The following is a 22,159-nucleotide window of genomic DNA, read 5'->3' as shown; positions in this document are numbered from 1 at the left end:
CCCACTTATTTCTGCTTCAAAATACTTGCAGTACTTTCAGGCATAAACTTAATTTATGATTGTAGGTCTTTTAATCTTTTCTGACGTTGTGTATGCTTTTATTTCCCATCGCAGTATGCAGTCAATCCAGAACTTGGGTCTTGCTGTTATAGCCATTCTTGCTGGTGTCATATTGGATTCCCGAGGGTATCTGTTTTTAGAAGTCTTCTTCTGTGCCTGCATCTGCAGTAAGAATTTTTTTTAAACGTATTAAACAAAAATCCTCTGTCACTTTCTAACTAAATTTACCGTTTGGGGAAAGCGAACATATTTAAATCAGTCTTTTACTCTTCCTTTAGCTGTATTTGATATAGTAGAGTTGTTCTGAAGTGCTCTGAAACCTAAAATTTCAGGTATCGAGTAGCATTAAAGGGGTATATTGCACAAAATCGCTCAGGTCAGTGATTGGGTGAAATGGTGGTGTGTGTGTATAATATAGATAGATAGATAGACAGCAGACATAAATTTATTTATTTTTTTTAAACTTGGATGCTCCCTTTTCAAAGGATTTTTTGACCTAAGGATAAGGTTATCAATACCAGATTGGTAGGGGATTAACACCTTCACCAATCAGCAGTTCTTCAGCTGATGCACAGAGAATGGAGTAATAAGCAAATGCCTGTCTATTTCCTGTGCCATTCTCTGATTATCACCTGCTGATCAATGGTGTCAAACTTCAACAGATTTGATATTAGTGACTTATTAGGATAGGTCATCAATATTTTTATGCAGGAATTTCACTTTAATTATAAAATTATGTGTTAGAATGGACTGAAATCTAAACATTTTGCACGGGGTATTGACATTACAGACATATTTTTTTGTCTGTATCATATTTTGGCTCTATATATGTAGTGTAACACTTCTGTTGGGATGCTTATTGGGTGGAAATTAAAGTTTGTTCCCCCCCCCCCCATCTTTTAGGTTTATATTATTGAGATGGATATGTGGTATTGTAGGCAGATGGCTGGTTATTGGCGTCATTGTTTCTGTATCATTGCTTTATTCTATTCTTTTTGCAGTGGCCATTATAGCGGTTGTCATGTTGTACTTTGTGAACCATGTTAGAGGTAAGTAGATTTTATTTTAGACTTCTTTTTTTTTTTCTGTTTTGTTTTATGGTTGTAGTAACAACACACTTGCTGGCTTTTATATGCAGTTTTTGATGGCAATAGCTATGGGTCATAAATGTTGGGCACCTTTTAAAGGTTGTGTGTGTTTTGTGTTTGTTTTTTGGGTTTTTTTTTTTTTTTTTGGGGGGGGGGTGTTAGGGAGCCTTCACACGGAGTGGTGTTAAAACAGATCCTATTGATTTCTATGGGTGCCGGCATACGTGCACTCCCCATTGAAATCAATGGGAGGCGCTTTTTTTAATATATATATATATATATATATATATATATATATATATATATATATATATATATATATATACACCTATTGCTTTCAATGTGATACGTGCGTATAGGGGGCAATGGGTAAAAAAAGCCTTCCATTGATTTCAGTGGGTAGCGCGCGCGTAGAAATCAATGGGATCTGTTTTAACACCTCTCATTCTGAACGAGTGGAGCGTAAACTCTGTGTGAAGGCTCCTTTACCTTGCTGCTTCTCTTAGTTTCAAAAACTGCATCAAGAAAACTAAATGTGTCCTTAACGATGCACAGCTTTAGTGTAGATAGCATGCTTTTTTTTTTTTCCCCCCCATTAATTTTTTTTTTTTTTTTTTCCATCATCCATATCCTAGGTGGAGACCTTAATCTGTCTTCGTGGGAAAGGGAAAAACTACAGAAAGAAGCTGAAATTGAGTAAGTAGTGACAGAAGAATTATTTGAGTTTTTATTTTATCTTGTTTTAGAAAGCCCTCTGATATTAGACAGCCACTCTGCCTCGATTGTATAATGAAAGGTCATGGAGTATTCACATTTTCTATGTCTTGTCTACATTCATTGAATGGATTACAATTTTTAGTTCTTGATGAGAAATATTTGTCTGTTACATAATGCTTTATGAAAAGGAGCTCTTTGCAATTGTCTCATGGCTGGGAGAAACTGCCATCCTCTTTGAGTAAACCATGATAGTTCCCATTGAATAATTGCAGAAACATTTTTTTTTTCTTTTTTTAAATGTGAAGAATTGATGCACAAAATATAAGATGGTCCTTTGTTTAAAACATTGTAAGTCAGTGCAGTCGTTGACATCTAGTATAGGACAGACATGACTTATTTGTGAATGTAGCCATAACTTTTCATTATACATCAGTTGAGTTTTTAAAAAAAAATATATGTGGGACACAACAACTCAAACTATCAACTAAAGGGTGTTCTAGTCCAGGCAAGACAGAATCCACAGAATCATGAGAACTGAAATGTTTTACTCCCCAGTTTGATTGTATTGGTGTTTAGAAATGCACACACTTGCTCCATTCATTTCAATATGACTGCTGGATATAGCCAAAGTGCAGTGCTATGAAGTGAATAGAGTAGGGATGCATCTCTGACCACTGCTTCATCGAAACTGGGGTGCAGAACACCCCCATTCTTATAATTGGTGGGGTTCCAGCAGTTGAACACCTACCGATCAGCAAGTTATCTTTTATCCTGTGTGACTGGAATACTCCTTCATGGCAGGTACCAGTTTTATTGGGATTGGGCTTTGTTTCTTTGAGACTGGTCTTCCAAAATGTTCAACCCTTTAATGTTTTGTGTGATTGATCTGTGCCACTGCTGCCTACTGCTGCTGTAGTCTTTAGAATATTTGCCGCTGAGAAGCTTTCTGTTGCTTTGTGCCATTGTTAGTGCTACTTAGCTGCCACTGCTTTACTGCTATTAGGGGAAGTCCAAACATGGCTAACCTTTTCCAAATGCTTCGAACTGCAGGAACTCTCTCAAGGATCCTTAGCAATTCCACCATTTCTAAATATGGTCTTAGAGCATTTTTTTTGTCTGGTTTCACATATGTAGCTGTGTCTAGCCAATTGTCTTATGCCTTAACCTGACACAGCGGATGGCCAAATGTGCGCTATTGTTACCCAGCCCTGTATAATAGGGCACTGCAGTCAGTGAGCATTACTTTAATCCTATCTATAGAGCAGTCCAGCACATCAGCTGAAGCACTGGATGCTGGGCATCAGTTCCAGTACCAGGACGGGGATTAAAAACAAGATATGGCCTTATATAGGCAGATTCCATGCTAAAAGTTTACTACAGTTTGCTGTAGGTTTTATGTGTTTTAAAGCACACAAAAAAATTTAAATTAAACCTTTGTGCATTTCGAGCAGCAAAATCCATGATGGAAAAACAATGCTACTTCTAGATTTTGCCTTCTGGTACTCACTTTCTTAATATGCTATGTTTTACATAGTAATATATCTTAAAGGGGCTCTATCAGCAAAATCCTGCAGATAGAGCCCCACATATGCGTGCATAGCCTTTAAAAAGGCTATTCAGGCACTGTAAAAGTTAAATTAAACTACCCCGCCGTTTTAAAATAATAACTTAAAAAAGAATGTTCTCTACTTACGGAACGTGCACCCTGGGCGGGCATTCAGGGTGCGCCGTCTTCTTCTTCCCCGCCTCTTCTTCCTCTGACGTCTTCGGGTCCCGTCCTCCTCCGGCGCTTGCTCGCGGACACTGATAAAAAAAAAAAATAGCCCGGGCGCATGCGCAGTAGCACGCGGCTTCTACTACGGCTACTGCGCATGCGCCCGGGCTATTTTTTTTTTTATCAGTGTCCGCGAGCAAGCGCCGGAGGAGGACGGGTCCGGAGGACATCGGAGGAAGAAGAGTTGGGGAAGAAGATGAAGACACACCCAGAATGCCCGCCCAGCGTGCACGATCCGTAAGTAGAGCACATTCTTTTTTAAGTTATTATTTTAAAACGGGGGGTAGTTTAATATAACATTTATGGTGCCTGAATAGCCTTTTTAAAGGCTATGCACGCATATGTGGGGCTCTATCTGCAGGATTTTGCTGATAGAGCCCCTTTAAATGGAAGGTGTTGTTGTGTATGGTTGTTACTAAAATGACAACATTTTGGTAATAGTCTCTGCTATTGATTCTTTGTTTCATTGTAGTTTTGTACAAATATACTCTTCAAATACATATTATACAGAATAAGCGCACCTGCTAAGGTTGTTATTAAAAACCGTTTGTAACTGAAAAACACAAAAGTGCCTTGGGTGCTACCAAGAACTCCTGTTTAAAGAAATCCTTTCACCACCTCTGCCAAGTCTAGCTTTTGGCAACATTTAAAGGGATTCTATTAAAATAAGTTCAACCAAAACTCTTTTTTTAAACTAAACACACGTCAGAATAGCCTTTAGAAAGGCTATTCTTCTCCTACCGTAATTTTCTCAGATCCGCGCCTCCGTTTTTCAGTTGTCTTTTTTCATTATGCAACTTGGTTCGTCATAGGTCCCAGCGCCACCTCTCTTCTGCTCCTGACACTTCTCCTACTCTTCACTCCTCTTCTTACACGAGACCACTGCAAAATGGCCGTCAGAACAGCCGACTGCGCATATTCTGTTGCCATTTTGTGGTGTTCTTGTGTAAGAAGAGTAGTGAAGAGTAGGAGATGTGTCAGGAGCAGAAGAGAGGTGGCGCTGGGACCTATGACGAGCCTGTGCTTTCTGAAGACCAATTTGCATAACAGAGAAGAGTTAAGGTTTCAAGTGACTTTGATTTCAACCTAACAGTGGTTGTCCAAAACCCATTTAGTATTCTAACTTGGGGGCCACTTCAATGTTTTTTTGTTTAAAATGGAGAAAAGCAATCCATTAATAGAACAGTGTTTGTTAGTTTCCTGATTCCTGGTAGACTAAAGAATGATATTCACTGCAATCCTTGGTCTGACTACATACTGTCATACCATAGCTTGTATGCAGAGAAAGAGTCTTGGAAGTGCCTAGAAATATTTTTAAGTTTTTTTTTGTTTTTTTTAATGTTATGTACAGTTTATTGCTCTGAACTATAATACAAGTTGTGTGTCGGGAAGCAGTGCATCAGACTAAAAAAAATACCTCAAAGTAATTGGATCCTAAACTGAAAATTTTGGTCACTTAACTGTATAATGCACCCCTTTGGACACACACCCACACACCCACACACACACACACACACCCACACACACCCCACTACACAATGTATAATGCTGTCCCCAGTGGCCCCACCAAAGTATATGTTATGCTCTCCAGTGGGTGAGGGGTAAATTGGGACTGATAAATTTAGAACATGAAAACCACCTACCCATGGAGTTCTGCTTCTTACTCGTGTCTCCAGCTTAATCCATCAGGCCTTCTCCAAGCCACAGACATTACTAGCAGCTGCCTGAGTAGTGGAGCAGGAAGGTTTCCTGCTTTACCATCTCTGCACTGTATAGAGCTGACTTCAGTACATGTGAATAAATGTGTAGCGCCTGCTGCTTTCTTCTTAAAAAAGCAGCGTGGTGAATGGGACAGTCACAAATAATGCCAAGACTAAATGCTCTTTGTGCTACTTGCAAATTCTTATTCACATTTGGGACCAAAACCAGAAACTTAGTAGCTTAAAGTTTCCCATTTTCTTATCATTTAATCTAAGCTGATATACATAAAAATGCTAGAAAAATGTGATGATTAAACAACCTCTGAATTTCACATGTGAGTAAGATCACACAGCAGAATTTTTGTGCTGAAATTCACCTCCCATTCATTATAGTTGGAGACAGATGCTTCGTTTTGTAAGTCCCATCGCAAAATCTGCCATGTGAAATTACCCTAAGAGCACATTCACTTCATCGGTCTTTGCATCTGGTTAGCAGATCCTCTAAAAACAGATGCCAGTAGAATGGGATCTGACAGCAAACTATGTAAACACATGCTCGCTCTTTGGCATCTATTGATCCTGTGTATGAGTCAAAAAAATTAAAGGCAATGTTTTTGTAAATGTAATGTCTGTATTTTCCGTTGTAGAGGAATAGATATAGGCATAGCCGCCATGAATCACGAGTAACTTTAGAATGCTTTGCCAGTTTTCTAGAAGCTAACCCTATTTACTCTCCGCTGTGCATTGCTTTGCTTGCTGTTTGTTCTCCCTTTGGTATGTACTTTGCTAACTGGGTGTTTCTTTACTGCATTTGTCATCTGTAAGTTTTACTATACCAGTTATACTCTTGTATGGTTGCCATTCCTGTCTTGGTTGCAGTGGGTATCACACAAGCAGTATTTTCATGGTTTCTGTTCTTGTGGTGTTCAAAACTGGTTAAAGGGTTGTCTGGTTTGGGTGACCCTCTTTCAGATTGTGGGTGTTCATGTGACAAGATAATGGCGGATACCCATTGCTCACAAGTTATCTTCTGAAGAGCCACTTTATTACTTGTCTCCCCAGAGTGTGAGTTTGGGGACCTTTTGTAGGTTCAGAATAGTCCTCAGATAGAAATGACTGCACAGAGCACTATTGGGGTACATCCACACAGGATACGGTAACTCAGAATGCCACAGATTCCACCCCAAAGCGGGGTGATATTTATCGCTATATTCCCTCTACTCACAGCAGCTTTCAACTTTTGCTATTGCATGAATTGACATGCTGGGGTTGGAAATCTGCAGTAAAGGAAAATTTGCATTGTAGGTTCATTTGCAGCATGTGATGAACTATAATCCATTTTACTATTACTGTACATCTCAGTGGGTTAGCGGTCAGCAAGATTGCTGCGGCTGAACCACTGTGAATATATCTTGTGTGGACATACCCTTAGGCTGAAATCATACATCAGTTTTTGTTACGGTTTTGATGTAGGTTTTTATTTTGTATTTTTTTTGAGCCGCAGCAAGAAGTAGATTATAAAGGGTACTTGTCAGATGCAAAAATGTTGCTCAATCTGTAAGTAGCTTGTTATTGAGAAAAAGGAGCTGTGCTTGTTAACGTATGGGTTTGTGGGAAAAGATTTGGTATAACCTATCATTTATTCATTGAAATCTCAGCTTTTCTGTGTTGAGAAGTCAAGGAGGCGGACCTATCAGTGATTGACAGTCTCCCCCTATGACTGTCGATAGAGATAGCTGTCAGTCACTGATAGTACCGCCTCCTTAATTTCTCGTCAGTGATTGACAGCTATCTCTGTATGCCCAGTCCTAGAGGGAATACGGTCTATCACGGATAGGTCCGCCTCCTTGACTTCTTAGCATAGAAAGAGCAGAGATATAAATGGATAAATGACAGGTTATACTGAAGATTTTCCACACATTTCTGCTTACTTTTGCTTTTATAACTTGCTACCTATAGTTGTAACAGCATTTTCCATGTGATCGGTTGTCTTTAAAGGCGGTCTACACCCGTACCAGGAATATTTAACTGCCAGCACCACCACACTGTACTACACAACTCAGCAGGATGCAAAAATGTGGTGTGAACCTAGCCAACCAAGAAACGCAGCAAAATCTGCGATTGGAATAAGAGCAAACCTATCCACAACTATATAATAGGCAGTATGTCACCAAAAACCTGATCAAATTGGCATCCATTATCCAGAGCACCATTATTTCATTAGATACACCATTTACATGTGCAAGTGTATTATTCTATATTTCTGTGTAAATGATGGTCAAGTGCAATGGCAGTATGCAATCTCCAGGTTTGAATTATCGCCTTATGCTTCCCCTTTACACCCTCTTGGCAGCTTACAGCTGTGATGCTGCACGTTGAATTTCTGCACATCTGGCATTTTTCGGCTGGGGCCCTTGCATTTCTTCCTCATTTGCATGTTTATAAAAATTACTTTTTCATGAAAATGGTGCCTCGATCTAAGGGTACAGTGGTGCTCTGTGTAATGCCCCCTACAATGCACTGCAGATGGTTTGATATTGAGGGTCTAGAGTCACATCACATTTTTCTATACAATTCAAATTTGTTTCTCAAAAAAAATAAAATAAATAAAATTACTAGGACATGATGGCACAAGATTCCTATACAGTCACATACTGTAGCCATTGACTTTCTCTGGAGGCTTCTATGTCGGTGGTATCCAGATAGACAGTGGTGGCAGGATGTAACAGAGTAGGCATCTAGCTACATATTTTAATAGTATTTTTTGCAGATATAATCCTATCTCAACTACATGGCAAAAACTGATAGAAACTCAGGTGTGATCTGTGCAGTAGAAATGCAGTGTTCTGGTTGTTTGCTATGGACAGCTTGTACAGTTTTGTCCAGTTTCCATCCTGTAGAGTAGATCCTAATGTAGTGGTTTATTTCTGGTGTTCAGTATATATCCATTTGTGCTCATTTTAATGTAACTTCTTATAATAATCTTTTGCAGAAAAGAAACTGAATAGCAAAATGTCATCTTCCTGTATGCTGAATGCAGTCAGCAAGCTTCCAACTCGAAGAGCCTTAGTGTCTTCTGAGCTTGCTGCAGATAGTCAGATGAACATTACTTGTTGTATTCCTCTCTGTAACTAACCTTCTCCTAGTCTGCAGTCATATTGAAGGAATCCTTGTTATAGGCCATAATGGCCATCATGGACTGTTCACACTGACTGGTTACATGGCATTATTAATAGTACTTAATGTGTTTTATGTCATTTTGTTTCCATTGTTTAATAAGGCTTAATGCGCCTAACATGGGTCATTTCATTTTATATGAGCTCTTATTTACCTCCTTTTAGCACTTTGTCTGGATGCGTCGTACTGTTTGCTACAGTCTTTTTCCAACATGGGTGGAATTAGTTCCAATTTTATTAGGTCTGCCATGGGCAATAAAAAAAACAAAACTGCCGACAAGAATCACAGACTTGTACAATGTAAAGGTCAATGAAACCTGCAGTTTATCGGAGCTCCCACACAATCCTGATATACTGTACTTGGAAAGTTCTTAGGCAATAACTCTCTACATCTGCCCTATGTTCTACATTTATAAAATCTGATACTATGTTACGTCATAGTTCATTTGCTTTGTATATAATGTTATAACGGAAGGTCAGTCAGCCCTGAAACTTCTCCTTTTTGGTAGTGGATCAAGGCAGAAGGCATAGCTGGTGTCTGCCAGCCCATTCTGAAGTGGTGGGCTGGTACCCGAGTAGCGGGGAGACGGGGGGCCAAATATGCTTTAACTGCTTTTTAGCTGCACTGAATAGTGTCTGAAGTTCTTTAGTTTGTACAGTGTCTTCAGTTTCGCTGGGTAGGCCTTAAAAACTCAGTAAAATTGGTAAATTACCATATATATGCGAGTATAAGCCGACCCCCTAATTTTACCACAAAAAACTGGGAAAATTTATTGACTCGAATATAAGCCTAGGGGGGAAATGCAGCAGCTACTGGAAAATTTCAAAAATAAAAATTGTTTTTAAGTGCAGTAGTTGCTGGGTGCTGGGAAAGGGGAGGGGGTGTTTTGGTTGTCTGTCTGCCCCTTCCCTGAGCTTGAGGACTTTTTTTTTTTTTTTTTTTTTCCCCCCACTTGGACTTCAGCCTGGCTGAATATAGGGTATCTGCCGTGCTCCTATTAACCACTTCCTGACGGAACAGGAGCACTGCAGAGACCCTATATTCAGTAGACCAGGCACTTTCAGACACAGGGATACCTAATGTGTATGTGTTTCACAGTAATTCTCTACTTTTATATGTATGCTAGGGAAAGGAGGAATTTAGAACTTTTTATTTATTTTTTTTTTTTATTATATATTTTTAAAGCTGCTTTTTTTTTTTTTTTTTTTTTTGGCTTATACTCGAGTATATATGGTAATTATATTTGTAAAAATGTGGGAAAACCCCCTTAACAGCCAGGTTGCCAGTTTTTCAAGACATTTGCTTGCTGGCACAGAATATTTGGATTACTTTCTACCCATGGCTATTGAGCACTTACTGCTGTATCACTAAACTCTTGGTCTATCCGGTTCCTACATTAGGTGTATGTTCACATGGAGTGAATGTATCATATGTTTTCTTTTGTGGTATTGCGAATGGAAAATTCTGGAAACGCTTTATATTCTCAACAGCAAATAACAGTAGTAGCAAAATTGGATGAGTATTTATTGTATCTCTTCCATATTCTGCAGAAATTGACCTGGTGCAATTTTTAATTCCATGTTTTTTTGGATTATAAATACAGGTTTTCATTCTTTGCAGTGCATAGGGATTCGCAAAAGTTGTTTTCACTTCATTGAATGTTGTTGCAGTGAACCTGCAAAATTTCCTGCTGCCATTTCTTCCCCATATGGGCATGCTTGTTCACTCCTGTCCTACGTGTCAGAACACTTAACGCTAGGTTCACACCTGCGTTCTACTCTCCGTTCTGTGCTTTCCGTCTTCTGCATGCCAGAAGACGGAAAGCACAGACCGGGTCCGGCCGTGAGCGGCGGTGAGCGTTTTATGCTCTCCGCCGCGAAACCGGATTTTTTAATCCGGACACAGAGTACTGTATGTCCGACTCTGTGTCCAGATTAAAAAAAAAAAACGGTTTCGTGGCGGAGAGCGCAAAACGCTCACCGCCACTCACGGCCGGACATCTTTCTCACCCATTCAAATGAATGGGTGAGAGAGTCCTGCAGGTTTCCGTATCCTGCTCTGTTTTATGCAGGAAATGGAAACCTGAAGTACGGAGACCCGAACGCAGATGTGAACGAGCCGTTAGCCATATTAATTACAGTTTTTAAGGGATGCAAATGTTTTTGAAACTGGTGGAGTCCAGCCCCAGAGTCAAAACAATATGAGAAGGAGACAACTTCTGTGTATTGCTGCAAATATGTCAGTCAGATCCTAATTAGTTTAATATATATTTCTTTTAATACTATTGTCATACCCTTTTTCTGCACTTTAAGCCACCTGCTTAGAAACGATGGTCAATATTTAAAATTTCCATTCAAAGTTTATTTAACTTTTATAAAACTACAGGTATATATTAGAAAACAAGAACGCCATAGTAAATTATTAGCCAAGAAGGCGCCTGCGATTGCGGGATCCTTGCTTCCTACATACCAGTTTTCTGGTATACTGGTTTGACATTGAGGTACATGTTTGGTGCTTTTTGACCTTGCATAAATCTCCCCCATTATTTAAGTTTTAAAGGCATTATTGTGGTTTTGGCCTCTTATTAAGTTTCTATAAAAGTAAAAAAAAAAAAACCTCAATCTTCAGCTATGGAAGTTTATAAAGCAAACTTTTTAAGCTGTACCAGTATAGAAAGTAATGACAGATATCCAGGAATCTTGGGACAGTCGGCTCCTCCTATTATCCTCTGATGTGGTTACCTCATTTGGCTGTCCAAGTAAATGTTTCTCCTGCCATGTGGTTCCTCCATGTTGCTTTGTAGCATCCTGCTATGCTTGTCCTGCTTTATCTATTTTTGGCATTGTTACTGATTTTGAGATTATTTTTTTGTAAAAATTCTATTTTCAAAGGGAATTGCACCATAGCTGCCTAAAATTTTAACCTGCTTAAAGATTACCTCCACCAGTAATACGGTGCTACCAATCCAAAAATACTTCTTTAGATGGTACTAGGAGTGGTGAAATAAATGTCACTGTATTGTATAATTACCCCTAAGGGGAGTCTAGCATCACCCAAATCCCTTCTAATCATTCGCATGCTGTTGTAGGGGCCATTAATGGACCCATTTTTATGTTTTTGCCACCCAGCACCGGCCCTTTACATAAAGATTAAGGGCTATTTTACACATGGGCAAAGGGGCGGATTTTGAAAGCGGATTTCACTTCAAAATCCGCCCCTTTACAATGGTGGTCTATGCAGACCGCCGGGCTTCTTTTTTCCGCTAGCGGCGGAAAGAAGCGACATGCCCTTTCTTCAGGCGGAAGCCGTGACGCGCTGGGCCGCGGCTTCCACCTAGCGGCAGCACCCTCCTATGTCGGCTCATTCATTTGAGCCGATATAGGAGGGGAAAGCCGCGACTGCGATGGTCGCGGCAGGTGGGTTTTGACCAGAGAGAAACGCGGCTCGCCGCGTCTCTCTCTGTGTCAAAACCCGCGCAGACGGTGCACATGTGAACTGACCCTAAGGGCAATATTAAAGGTTGATTTTTGTACTAACTGTGGACTATAAGACAACGTACAAATGGTATTTATAGTATATAGAGTTGAATGGCTTAGGCAAGTAGAGAAAAATAGTTCTTTTTGGTCTGTGAAAAGTAACACACATGTCAATGGGCCCAATGGGTGTGTGCTCTGATGTCAGCAGAAAGATTTCCTATTTCTATTCACTTCCTGAGGTTTGGGCGCTATCCACTTGAGGATCCAGCAGGACTCTTCCTTTTTCCTCTAGCTGACTTTTATCAGCTCGTAGAAAACAAAGCATTTGCTTTCCATTGAAATGAGCTGAAATTCTGGCTCTGATACATACTGATTAAAAGATGTAATCTCAGCCGCAGGATTGCACAGACTAGGTACTTTTTCTCTTTTTCACTAATGGCCCCTACAAAAGCGCATGTATGGTGGTGGTAGACTCCTTTTAATGCTTACATTTCCACTTAAGCAACATGACCTCTAGCCACAGAATAGGTGATACATGGCCTATTGGTGGTGGTCTGACCACTGGCAACCCTAGCATTGTAAAAATGGGCATCACGTGCCCCCTGTTTCAATGGAGTGGCAGTTGAATGTGCTGAGGGCTGCTCCAGGATAGCCCAGTACAGTACTTCCCATCTCCAGCAGTCCTGAGTGTGAAAGCAGTGGCTGTGTGCGTGCATGACCGCCAGTCCGTTCAGACACCATTTCTTATGATCAGTGGGTGTCTCGCAGGCAGAGCCCCACTAATCTGTGAATAGATCATATGTTTTATTTCTAAAAATCTCTTTATTATCTGGTACTCAAGCAATAGGGTTTAGTTTTTCATAGATTATCTATTCTGCAAAGCATCTAAACTCTGTGCTCCTCTCTTATTACTCAGGGAAAATATCTGTTCTGTAATACTGAGGCCTACTTGTATATAACTGTTAGAATTTGATTCTTTACATGTTATATTTTTCTTCAGGTTTTAAATTGTATATCTAAAAAAGCAATTATTTTCCATAATGAAAATGCACTTTCTTTACAAAATGTTATTAACATACTGTTAAAATAAAGCACTTTTTAAAGACCGTTGTCTGTTTTGTAATTTTTATGATTTATGTATCAATTGCCATACATGGATATATTATACAGTATGTGTATCCTTTTGATGGGGTCTCTGGAACACTATATATGAAGTACACGATGAAATAAATGATAAATTTCATTAAACTGGCACTGGAAGGTGGAGAAGCAGATTTGTTGGGGTTTTACACAAGTTGACAAGTAGGAGGATGTTGTGTACAAGCTGGGGATTCTCTGTGTAATGTTTCAAAGTTTTCTTTAACAATTCTTGCTATTGCCCCCCGTAAATTTTAGTGGGACATACATCGTGGCATCCTTTGACCGTGCATTAGCTCTCGCCTCTTTGCTGTATACCTACAAGAAAAACTCCAAATTCTACTACATTACATAGCTTAATAGATAAAATGTTAAACTATTTTATATTGTTTTTGTAAGTTGTCATGTCTAAAGCAAAATTTAGAATTCAGTCAGTGTCCTTACAATGGAAAGAAGTAATTTTTTGGGTGCTTAGATGAAGGGTCACATGACAGCGGAATAATGACACTATCTGATTTTTAAACCATTAATTTTTTATTTTTCTTGGTTTTTTTTTTTTTTTTGTTATTGTATTTGTCATATTATTACTTTATTTACTATATCTTTATTCATTTGATATACAGGGCTGAAAAAGCAAAACTGAGAAGACAAATCTCACTAAGTAGGATTCGTCCATTAAGTGCATTTGCATTAAGAGTTAGATATCTCACCAGGTTGGGCGCACAGGTACGTATGTGTTTTTTGTTTAAAACCTCTCCAAAAATGTGTGTATGTATAATATATACATATATGTGTGTGTAACCTTAGCTGTCCATGTGATGCTGAGCTGAGGCATCATGGGATTGATAGCAAAGCACAGAGACTTAAAAATGTGCAGTAAAGTAGCCGCAGAGATGTTGGATGTGACAGTGCTATACATAGAAGTGTCCAGTGTTATAGACCTATCAGGCGAGAGATGCCTAGCCATATGGCTCTGTCAACATCTGTTTCCACTTTTCTTTGGAGGGAGTATATTACCCGGATTGTTACCAAAATGACAATCTGATGGCATTTTTCTGGTTAATAGATGCCCATAAACTGAGTAGTTATTTCATCAAGTAAAGCTGTTAAGTTAAACTGACATTTGGGGTATGTAGTTGGTCTACATTACTTTTATTTGGTTGTAGATAGGACTGCACAGAATACTGTATATGAATGATCAGTAACCAAAACCTTATTTCTTTATCTTTCCTTACAGCTGCCGGATCATTACATCAGCCACTTATCACCTATGGCCCACAGAAGTATATTGAAGTAAAATGGCGCAGTATTGTGTCCATGAGCTGGTTGCCTTTGTTGTGGTAAAATGTGCCAATTGAATTATGAAGCTGCTTCTAGTCTGGTTATGTGTAACCATTTACACGTATCAGAAATGTAATTATTTATAGTTTTGACAATGTTGATATGAATCTACTTTATAAATGGTGCTGGCCCTCCAGTAAGTGTGCCTTTATGAGAATTTGTGGTCATCAGAAAACTAACTAGCAATATACCTACTCATTGTAAATGTCATGCTTAAAGGGGCATAACAGGTTATAAATACTGATAATCTATCTTTAGAATAGGTCATCAGTAGCAAATTAGTGGCAGTCTAGCAAGTGGCAGGCTCCCGAACCAGAGGGTTAGTAGAACTCCTGGGCCCAAATGCAAAAACCTTTAAGGGGCACCTACCTACATGGTGCGATTTAGAATAGTGGTGTATTTTATATGGCAGAGAGACCTTTGGGCCCCCTCAGGGTTGAGTGAAATTGCTAACCCTACACCCCTGACCAGAGCTAACCATGAGGACTGGGCTGTGTGGTGGCTGGACTGGATTACTGCAGTTTAGTTCACATTGAAGGAACTAAGAGGTCAACTTCTATAACCCAGCCCGGTCACTACAGAGGACACAGCAAGTTACTTCTGTGCTAGGCAGCCGTTCCAGGCCTCTGATTTGTGTGATAGCAGATTGCCCGAAAGTTAAAGAGGACCTTTCATCAGATTGGGCACAGGCAGTGCTATATACTGCTGGAAAGCTGACAGTGCGCTGAATTCAGCGCACTGTCGGCTTTCCCAATCTGTGCCCCGGGTAAAGGGCGTTTCTGACACTTAGCCAGGGACGCCCTTCTACCCAGCAGCGCCTATCGCGCTGTACAGTGTGAGTGGGGAGGAACGCCCCCTCCCTCTGCTCAGAGTGCTCGCCCATAGACGAGTATTATCAGGAGGGGAGGGGGCGTTCCTCCCCGCTCCACAGTACAGCGCATAGGCGCTGCTGGGCAGAAAGGCGTCCCTGGCTAAGTGTCAGAAACGCCCTTCTGACTGTAAAGCGCTACGGTCCCGGGACCGATAGCGCTTTACCCGGGGCACAGATCGGGAAAGCCGACAGTGCACTGAATTCAGCGCACTGTCAGCTTTCCAGCAGTATATAGAGCTGCCTGTGCCCAATCTGATGAAAGGTCCTCTTTAAGTCAATCAGTATTTATAACCACAAAAACTCCTTTTAATCTCAGAAGAAGCCATATAGTAACTAGTTCCTTTTTACATTGGTAAATGTTAAGAAACCTTGGGATCAACTATGCCAGCCATTATACATTGACCACCTGTGTCCCTGCAAGGCCATTAGTATGCTAGTCCTGACCCTCTCCAAGTAGGTGAGTGGCTAGTTTACACAGCAGAGAAATTCACAATAAAATCTGATTACAGAGTATATTACATTACAGGTGCCCATACACATAAGAGTAAAGTCTATTGAACAGACAGTCAGGGAAAGATGGATCACGAATGTTTAATTAATATGCCCGATCTTTTTGTACTCTCAAGGTGTTTGACACTGTCTTGTTTACATCTTCCTAGTGAAAAGACATTGCATGCTCTGCAAACCGAGTGTGTGTAGTGTATTGGGGGTTGGAAGGAATAACTGCTGGCCAAGGGATGGATGGTCAGATTTAGAGACTACATAATATAAGCACACGATCTTGACCTAATGTCTTGTTTTAGAATGATAAGCATTTGATTCCCTTTTAACCACACCATTCATGCTGCTCTGTGTTTTGTGCCTTATCTGGTTTTCACTCCTTGTCTTTGCACTATTGTTATCTTTTGGAAAACACCTATGAAAAGTTGTATGGACCTTGAGGTTTTTTATTTTACTGTGTTCCGTTTTGCTGAGGGTGGGGAAAGCTGATGTGCCATTGAAATCTCGCTTCTTTCCAGCATGCCAACCTGCTGTCTTAGCTCAATACTTATAATGCAAAATGGAAGCAAGAAGACGATCTTCATGTCTTACATTGTCCTGTTTGGGTCGGGATCCTGTACAACAAATGACGTATCTGCTCATCTCTGTTTGAAGCTTGGATCCGTTTAGAAAGGGAAGGAAACTTTTTAGTGGAAAAATATTGAATTTAAAAGTATTTTTGAATAGAATTGTTTACTCAAGTTTTCATATATTACACTAAGATAAGTCCACAGTCATTTCATCCACCAAGAATACTGTCTCTGCCAAGCTTTATGATCTGCATCATATTACTTTAGATTGAACTTTTAGGGAGTTGAAGATTATGATAAACCATGAATTGCCTCGATATTCAGACTATAATGTGATGATGGGAAATGTCTTTTGGAAATTGATTTTATAGCAGATTTATGTGTTTTGTTTTGCCAGAATTGATCAGGGTATATACACAAATACTGGCTCATACAGTCTGACTACAAATTCTACCCAGGTTAGACTAGTGTATTAAAGCTATATCATGTGACCCCTGGGATAACCAGCTTTGGTTTGTCAATGACAATCATTTTAGGCATATTTTCTGAACAGACTATTGATTAGTTTACCCGCTACCTCTGGTTCCAGCACAATTGGAATTTTTTCTCTAACCCCCACCATTTCTGAGCAATCATTTCTGTTATTTTCAGCAACCAAAATGCAGTTATTGGGTACTGAAATTCCTCAGGGATGAAAAAAAGTTCACCAAAATCAATGGAGCAGCCCCTAATGGAGGATACAAAAAGTTGGAGGATGTGGTGATTGGTTCTCTCTAAAACCACTACAAAATCTCCTACGTTTACAACAGTTACAAATAAGCTCAATAAACTTTGTCATGTTTTCTGTCTGCCCTTGGATATGCTGCAATGATAAGTCAGGTCTCTGATCTCAGAACCTGGACAAGTCAAAGAGTATCTTGTATTATCTTTAGTTTACATTGTTACTTTGTGTTAGGAGTTGTAATGAAACCATTCTAGTCATAATTGTTAGACATTGTGTTGCTTTTTGTATTTTTGAATTTGAAATTAAAACTTTTTTTTCTCCACATTTAATTTTGTTATCTTTAATTCTTTAATTTTCACTTACAGTTTGATCAGCAGAATCGGTGAGAAAAGTACCAAATGTTTCAAAGCTTCTTAAACTTATAGGATGCAAATCTGTGGTCTATAAGTTCAGAGCAGCTTTAGTGTAGATACTTAGAGGACCTTTTAACTCCTGGGACTCATGTGGTTTTATATACCGCTAGAAAACAGACAGTGTGCTGAATTCGGCACACTATCTACTTTCCCGTTATGTATCCCTACTGAAGAGCTATTGGTGCCGTTACCGTAGCTCTACAGTGTCAGAAGGTTTATAATACCGCATGTGCCCGAGGACGTGAAAGGTCCACTTTAACGCTACACACACCGACACCTCCAGCTGTCTTTCACTGTTCTGAACGTATGTGCTGTGATGTATATGCTCTGGAGCAGTGAGATAAGTACTGGCAGGGGGCCACCGGTGGGGGGGGCAATAAACTGTGTGAGGCTACTGCTACCAGACACTAAACTATTTGAGGCCGCTACTGGAGGGACATTGAATTGTGTGGGGCCACTGTTGTTGACAATTAATTTGTGCAGAGCCACTGTTGGGGTTGTTTAAAAATAAATTTGCCCAAAGATTTTTTATTTTTTTTTCCAGTGGTGGTATTGCAGTTTTGAAGTATGAATCAGTAATACATTCATGAATAAATGAATGGAGCTGTGGACCTCATTGAGTATGTGTCCATTTTTTTTCTTTGTTTACTGAAACCATCAGCGAAAAAGTGTGGCATACAGGAATTTTTCATCTGGCAGTTTTATAACCTCTGAACCAGGAGCCTTACATCTACAAAATTGTGTTGGCTGCTTTTTTTTTTTTCTTTTTTTTTCCCCTGACATGACGTAGGTGATCTTGTTGTGTTACTGTAATGTGTCCAGTGGGTGTCACTATAAGCACATTCTATTACTTCGGCAGACTCTACAGGGAAAGTGTCTAGTGCAGACAGGCATGTATATTCTCCTTGTAGTAAAAGTGAATGTATGAGGCACAGGGTGGTGGTGAGTTATCTGGGGACAGACTACATTATCTATATGAACCACTGTACCCATAATACACACATACTATATAATGAGAGAATGCAGGGTGTAGTCTGGGAAGGCAAGTATATTCCAGCCAGGCACCTAAGGGGTGTGTGGGGAGACCCACACCACGGAGGTTAGCTGACTAATAAGGCCCTAATAACATTCTGAGTGTGAAGACTAGCAGTGTGGCACCACATTGACAGAGTTGAACTGTCCGGACCTCCATAGCAGGTACTGTGCCACCCATTGTTGTTGCCAAGGTGGGAGACTGGCAGCCAGTCTCCTGTACTGCTACAAGCATCTACCTGAGCGATTCCCCACAAAATAAAAAAAAAAATAAAAATATATATATATATATATATATATATATATATATATATATATATAAAATTAGATATATATTGTCCTAAGGATAGGCCATCAATATTAGAGGCCGGATTACTCAATAAGAGTTGAGAATAATTCAAAATTGAACCAGATCTATTTACTTGGCTTTTTGTTTAGAGACAACATATTCTGCATAGGGTGGGAGAAGCTCCCGCACATTGTGACACCCAATAAACACTGAGGGTGCAGTTACATTTGTTTATTTTCCTGTGTTTGCTGTACCCAGCTTTCCTGTAGCAGCTCCATAGATATGAGTGGAGTATCAGCGTCCATACTCAACCCCATCATCATTTATATCACTGGAGGGACACAATAGACCTGGCCTCTAGGAGGCTGATACTACAATCCCACAAGACCCTGGCTTTTTGGCCTCAGGTGAAAACCTTCCTGCTGGGAGTGGGACACGCTTCCTCCCTACCGCTTTCTGTAGGTCCTCTATATTGACTTTGCACTCATGGTTCCCCCTTCAAGCCAATGTGTGAGATCTCTTGGTGGCTGCCAACCATCCACAGGGTCTCTGCGTTGGCTGCCCTGTTCCAGAATATTTTTTTTATTTTTTTATTTTTTTTTAATTATTTCTTGTCTTCCATAAGCCCAAGGTTTTCCGCAGTCTACCACCTTCTTAAATCCCTAAGGTGATTTTCTCCTCCCACATCAACAAGGACATAGTCATGCCATCCTTTTACCCAGATCCCAAACATCCGTGTGTATGCTCCCATCACTGGCTGGATGTGGTCCAGGCGATTCAGGTCTGTTTGTCTCTTATTGATCCTTTTTGTTGTTTGAACTCCCTGTTTGTTCTCCCCTAGGGTACATTCACACGATGTAACGTGGAACTGATTCTTTTACGATAACTCGCGTAACAATCACTGCTGCAAAACAGAATCCCATTGACTTCAATGGGTTCTGTTTAGCGTGCGTAACACATTGAAGTCAATAGGCGGCGTTTTTTTTTCAGCATGGAAAATTCCTCATTGTTTTTTCCTCTGTGTGAATGGACACTTAGGGACTTCATAAGGGCCTGGCAGGTTCCAAGGCTTTAGTCTCCAGGCAAATCCGATCTGCTATCAGGGAAAGGCTCACTCCTATGAGATCTGTTGGAGCCTCTTAGACTGTCTGTCATCAGGCTTCCACTCCTCAGGTCTGCAAAGTTGCATGGCTGTGTTCATCCCACCTTCTGCGACTGCTTTAGGACGTCCTATAGTGTTATCCCCCAATGATATAAACAAAATTAGATTTTTGTACTCTGTAAAATCCCTTTCTTGTTGCATTCATTTGGGGACACAGATCTCGCTCCTTTTTATTGTTCCTGTCTGGGGCTGGTTTTTTTTTTTAATTATACGTTTCTTGTTTGTGTTCTCTTTCCTAGTGTTGCGGTATTAACTAGTGTCTGTGGAGAGCGTATAGGAGTGGAGTTGACATAATTGATATTTCCTAGTGTTATATTTACTGAAACCTTGCAGTCTATGTTTGCACATATTATACATAATGTAACAGTGCATTTTTATTTTTGTAGGCCTAATTTAGTAAAATAGAAAAGGGAAATAAATGCATTGCATTACATATTCTACTTTTAAATTGGTTTTGTTCAATAAAGCTTTCTTTCCACAAATATAAAACCTCTAATCTTCCAATGCCTATCCGTGAGTGTTATATATGTGTACATTGTATGATATCAGTATAGTAATAAGAGTAAATACCCTTTATTACATTTATGTGTATTTTCCTTCTTTAGGTTGGGGGCATGTGTTGAGTTTGCATTGGCATAGCTGTGAAGTAGATGGGATAAATCCCACACTGTGCTGAAAACCTGCACTGCAAAGTGTTTTGTGCAGTGGGTTTCTTCCTTGCAGCATGAGGGTGGTGTTTCAAACTTTGCAATGCCGAGAGTTAGCTGATTTTGACAAATTCTACACCCAATTTGCACCAATGAAAAGTTGTTTTCCGCATTACATTCATTTCAATCATATTTCTCAGGCAGAATCCCCCTGATGAACAAATAGGACGCTTAGGGCTAGTTACATGAATTCCGCGTGTGAACATTCCATCGCGGGTAGCCGCGACGCAGTGCACCAGCGTCCCATCACGGCATTCCCCTCCAGATTAGGCCCAAATGAATGGGCCTAATGAAGAGGGAGCCTCATGCCATGGCTGATTCAGCTGCGGAATCCGTGGGAAGAAGGGGCATGTCGCTTCATTTTTCTGTTACTAGCTAGCGGAAAAAAAGAAGCGAGCGGCTCCCATTGAAGGCGGATTCCACATCAAAATCCACTGCCAAAAGACTCCATGTGAAAGAGCCCTAAGGGTCCATTCACATGGAGGAAAATGGTTTGGAATTTCAGTCATGAAAAAAGCCTCCCATTGACTTCAATGGGTTTCTTTTACTGCTTGAAGTCAATGGGAGGCTTTTTTTTTTTTCTTCTTCAACACTGAAATTCCACACAGAATTCCTCACCATTTTCCTCTATGTGAATAGACCCTTATTTTTCTGCTAACTGAAAAAAAAAATCAGCTCTTGCCTCGCTTTGAAATGAAAGTCAGATTCCAGGTGGAGTGTAAGGTGAATACCGTGTCAAAATCTGCATCAAATTAAGTGCCAAATTCCTACGTCTGAACTTATCCATAGATGCCACGGTCCTAATCAATCAGGTCATTTAAGGGGTTAACACGGTCTCTGCTCTCACTACCTGCCGCAGTGTCTCTACTATTAGTGAGAGGGGAGACTGGGAGCTTCTCCAAGACCTTCTTTTACATCCTAATGCTGAATTAGCTCTGTAAAAAGGCAGTGTGGTGATGGGAACTGGAAAAAGTATTAAATTAAATATATAAATAAAACCTCATTAAAAAAAAATAATATAAACTAAGTATATTAGGTATTGATGTGTCTGTATAAATAAGAACTATCAAAAATACTGTTATTCATCCTATACAGTGAAAGCTGAGAAAATAAAATTCAATAGTGTGCAAATTAATTCTCCTCTCCTAAAAATGCAATTAAAAAAATTACCAAAAAGTTGTACATTCCCGAAAATGATACCAATAAAAGCTACAACTTGTCCCACAAAAAAGTCCTCAAAGAAGTTATGATGGTTCGAATCCCCATACAAAAATGGTTAATTTTTGCAAAATGGTGTTCTATGCAGTATCAGATTTTTATTCAGGTTTTTCCCGCAGTACTTTTACCGGAAAGTTTGCAGAGGTTTCACAGCGTATATTTTACTGCACTGTGGGGATGGGATTCGCTAGAATACCATCCAC

The 22,159-nt window shown here is 39.9% G+C and overlaps 1 protein-coding gene across 2 annotated transcripts in view; it reads left to right on the top strand.

The window, feature by feature from the left end:
* Positions 1-15,124, top strand: part of MFSD1 (major facilitator superfamily domain containing 1) — a 29,480-nt gene extending 14,356 nt beyond the window's left edge. Inside the window, exons 13-17 of one of the 2 annotated variants that reach the window (XM_075268740.1) lie at positions 115-227; positions 1,062-1,109; positions 1,784-1,844; positions 13,753-13,855; positions 14,367-15,124. In XM_075268740.1, coding sequence (XP_075124841.1) covers positions 115-227; positions 1,062-1,109; positions 1,784-1,844; positions 13,753-13,855; positions 14,367-14,426 — 385 coding nt within the window. In that variant the 3' untranslated portion in view covers positions 14,427-15,124. Of the gene's footprint in view, positions 1-114; positions 228-1,061; positions 1,110-1,783; positions 1,845-8,331; positions 9,434-13,752; positions 13,856-14,366 lie in introns of those variants that run through there. The other variant, XM_075268741.1, reaches the window with a different exon arrangement.
* The last annotated feature ends 7,035 nt before the right edge of the window (positions 15,125-22,159 follow it).

Source organism: Leptodactylus fuscus, chromosome 3, assembly GCF_031893055.1.
Source record: "Leptodactylus fuscus isolate aLepFus1 chromosome 3, aLepFus1.hap2, whole genome shotgun sequence".
Taxonomy (NCBI): Eukaryota; Metazoa; Chordata; class Amphibia; order Anura; family Leptodactylidae; genus Leptodactylus; species Leptodactylus fuscus.
Note: the sequence above shows the minus strand (reverse complement) of the source record. Positions and strands in the feature narration are given on the sequence as shown.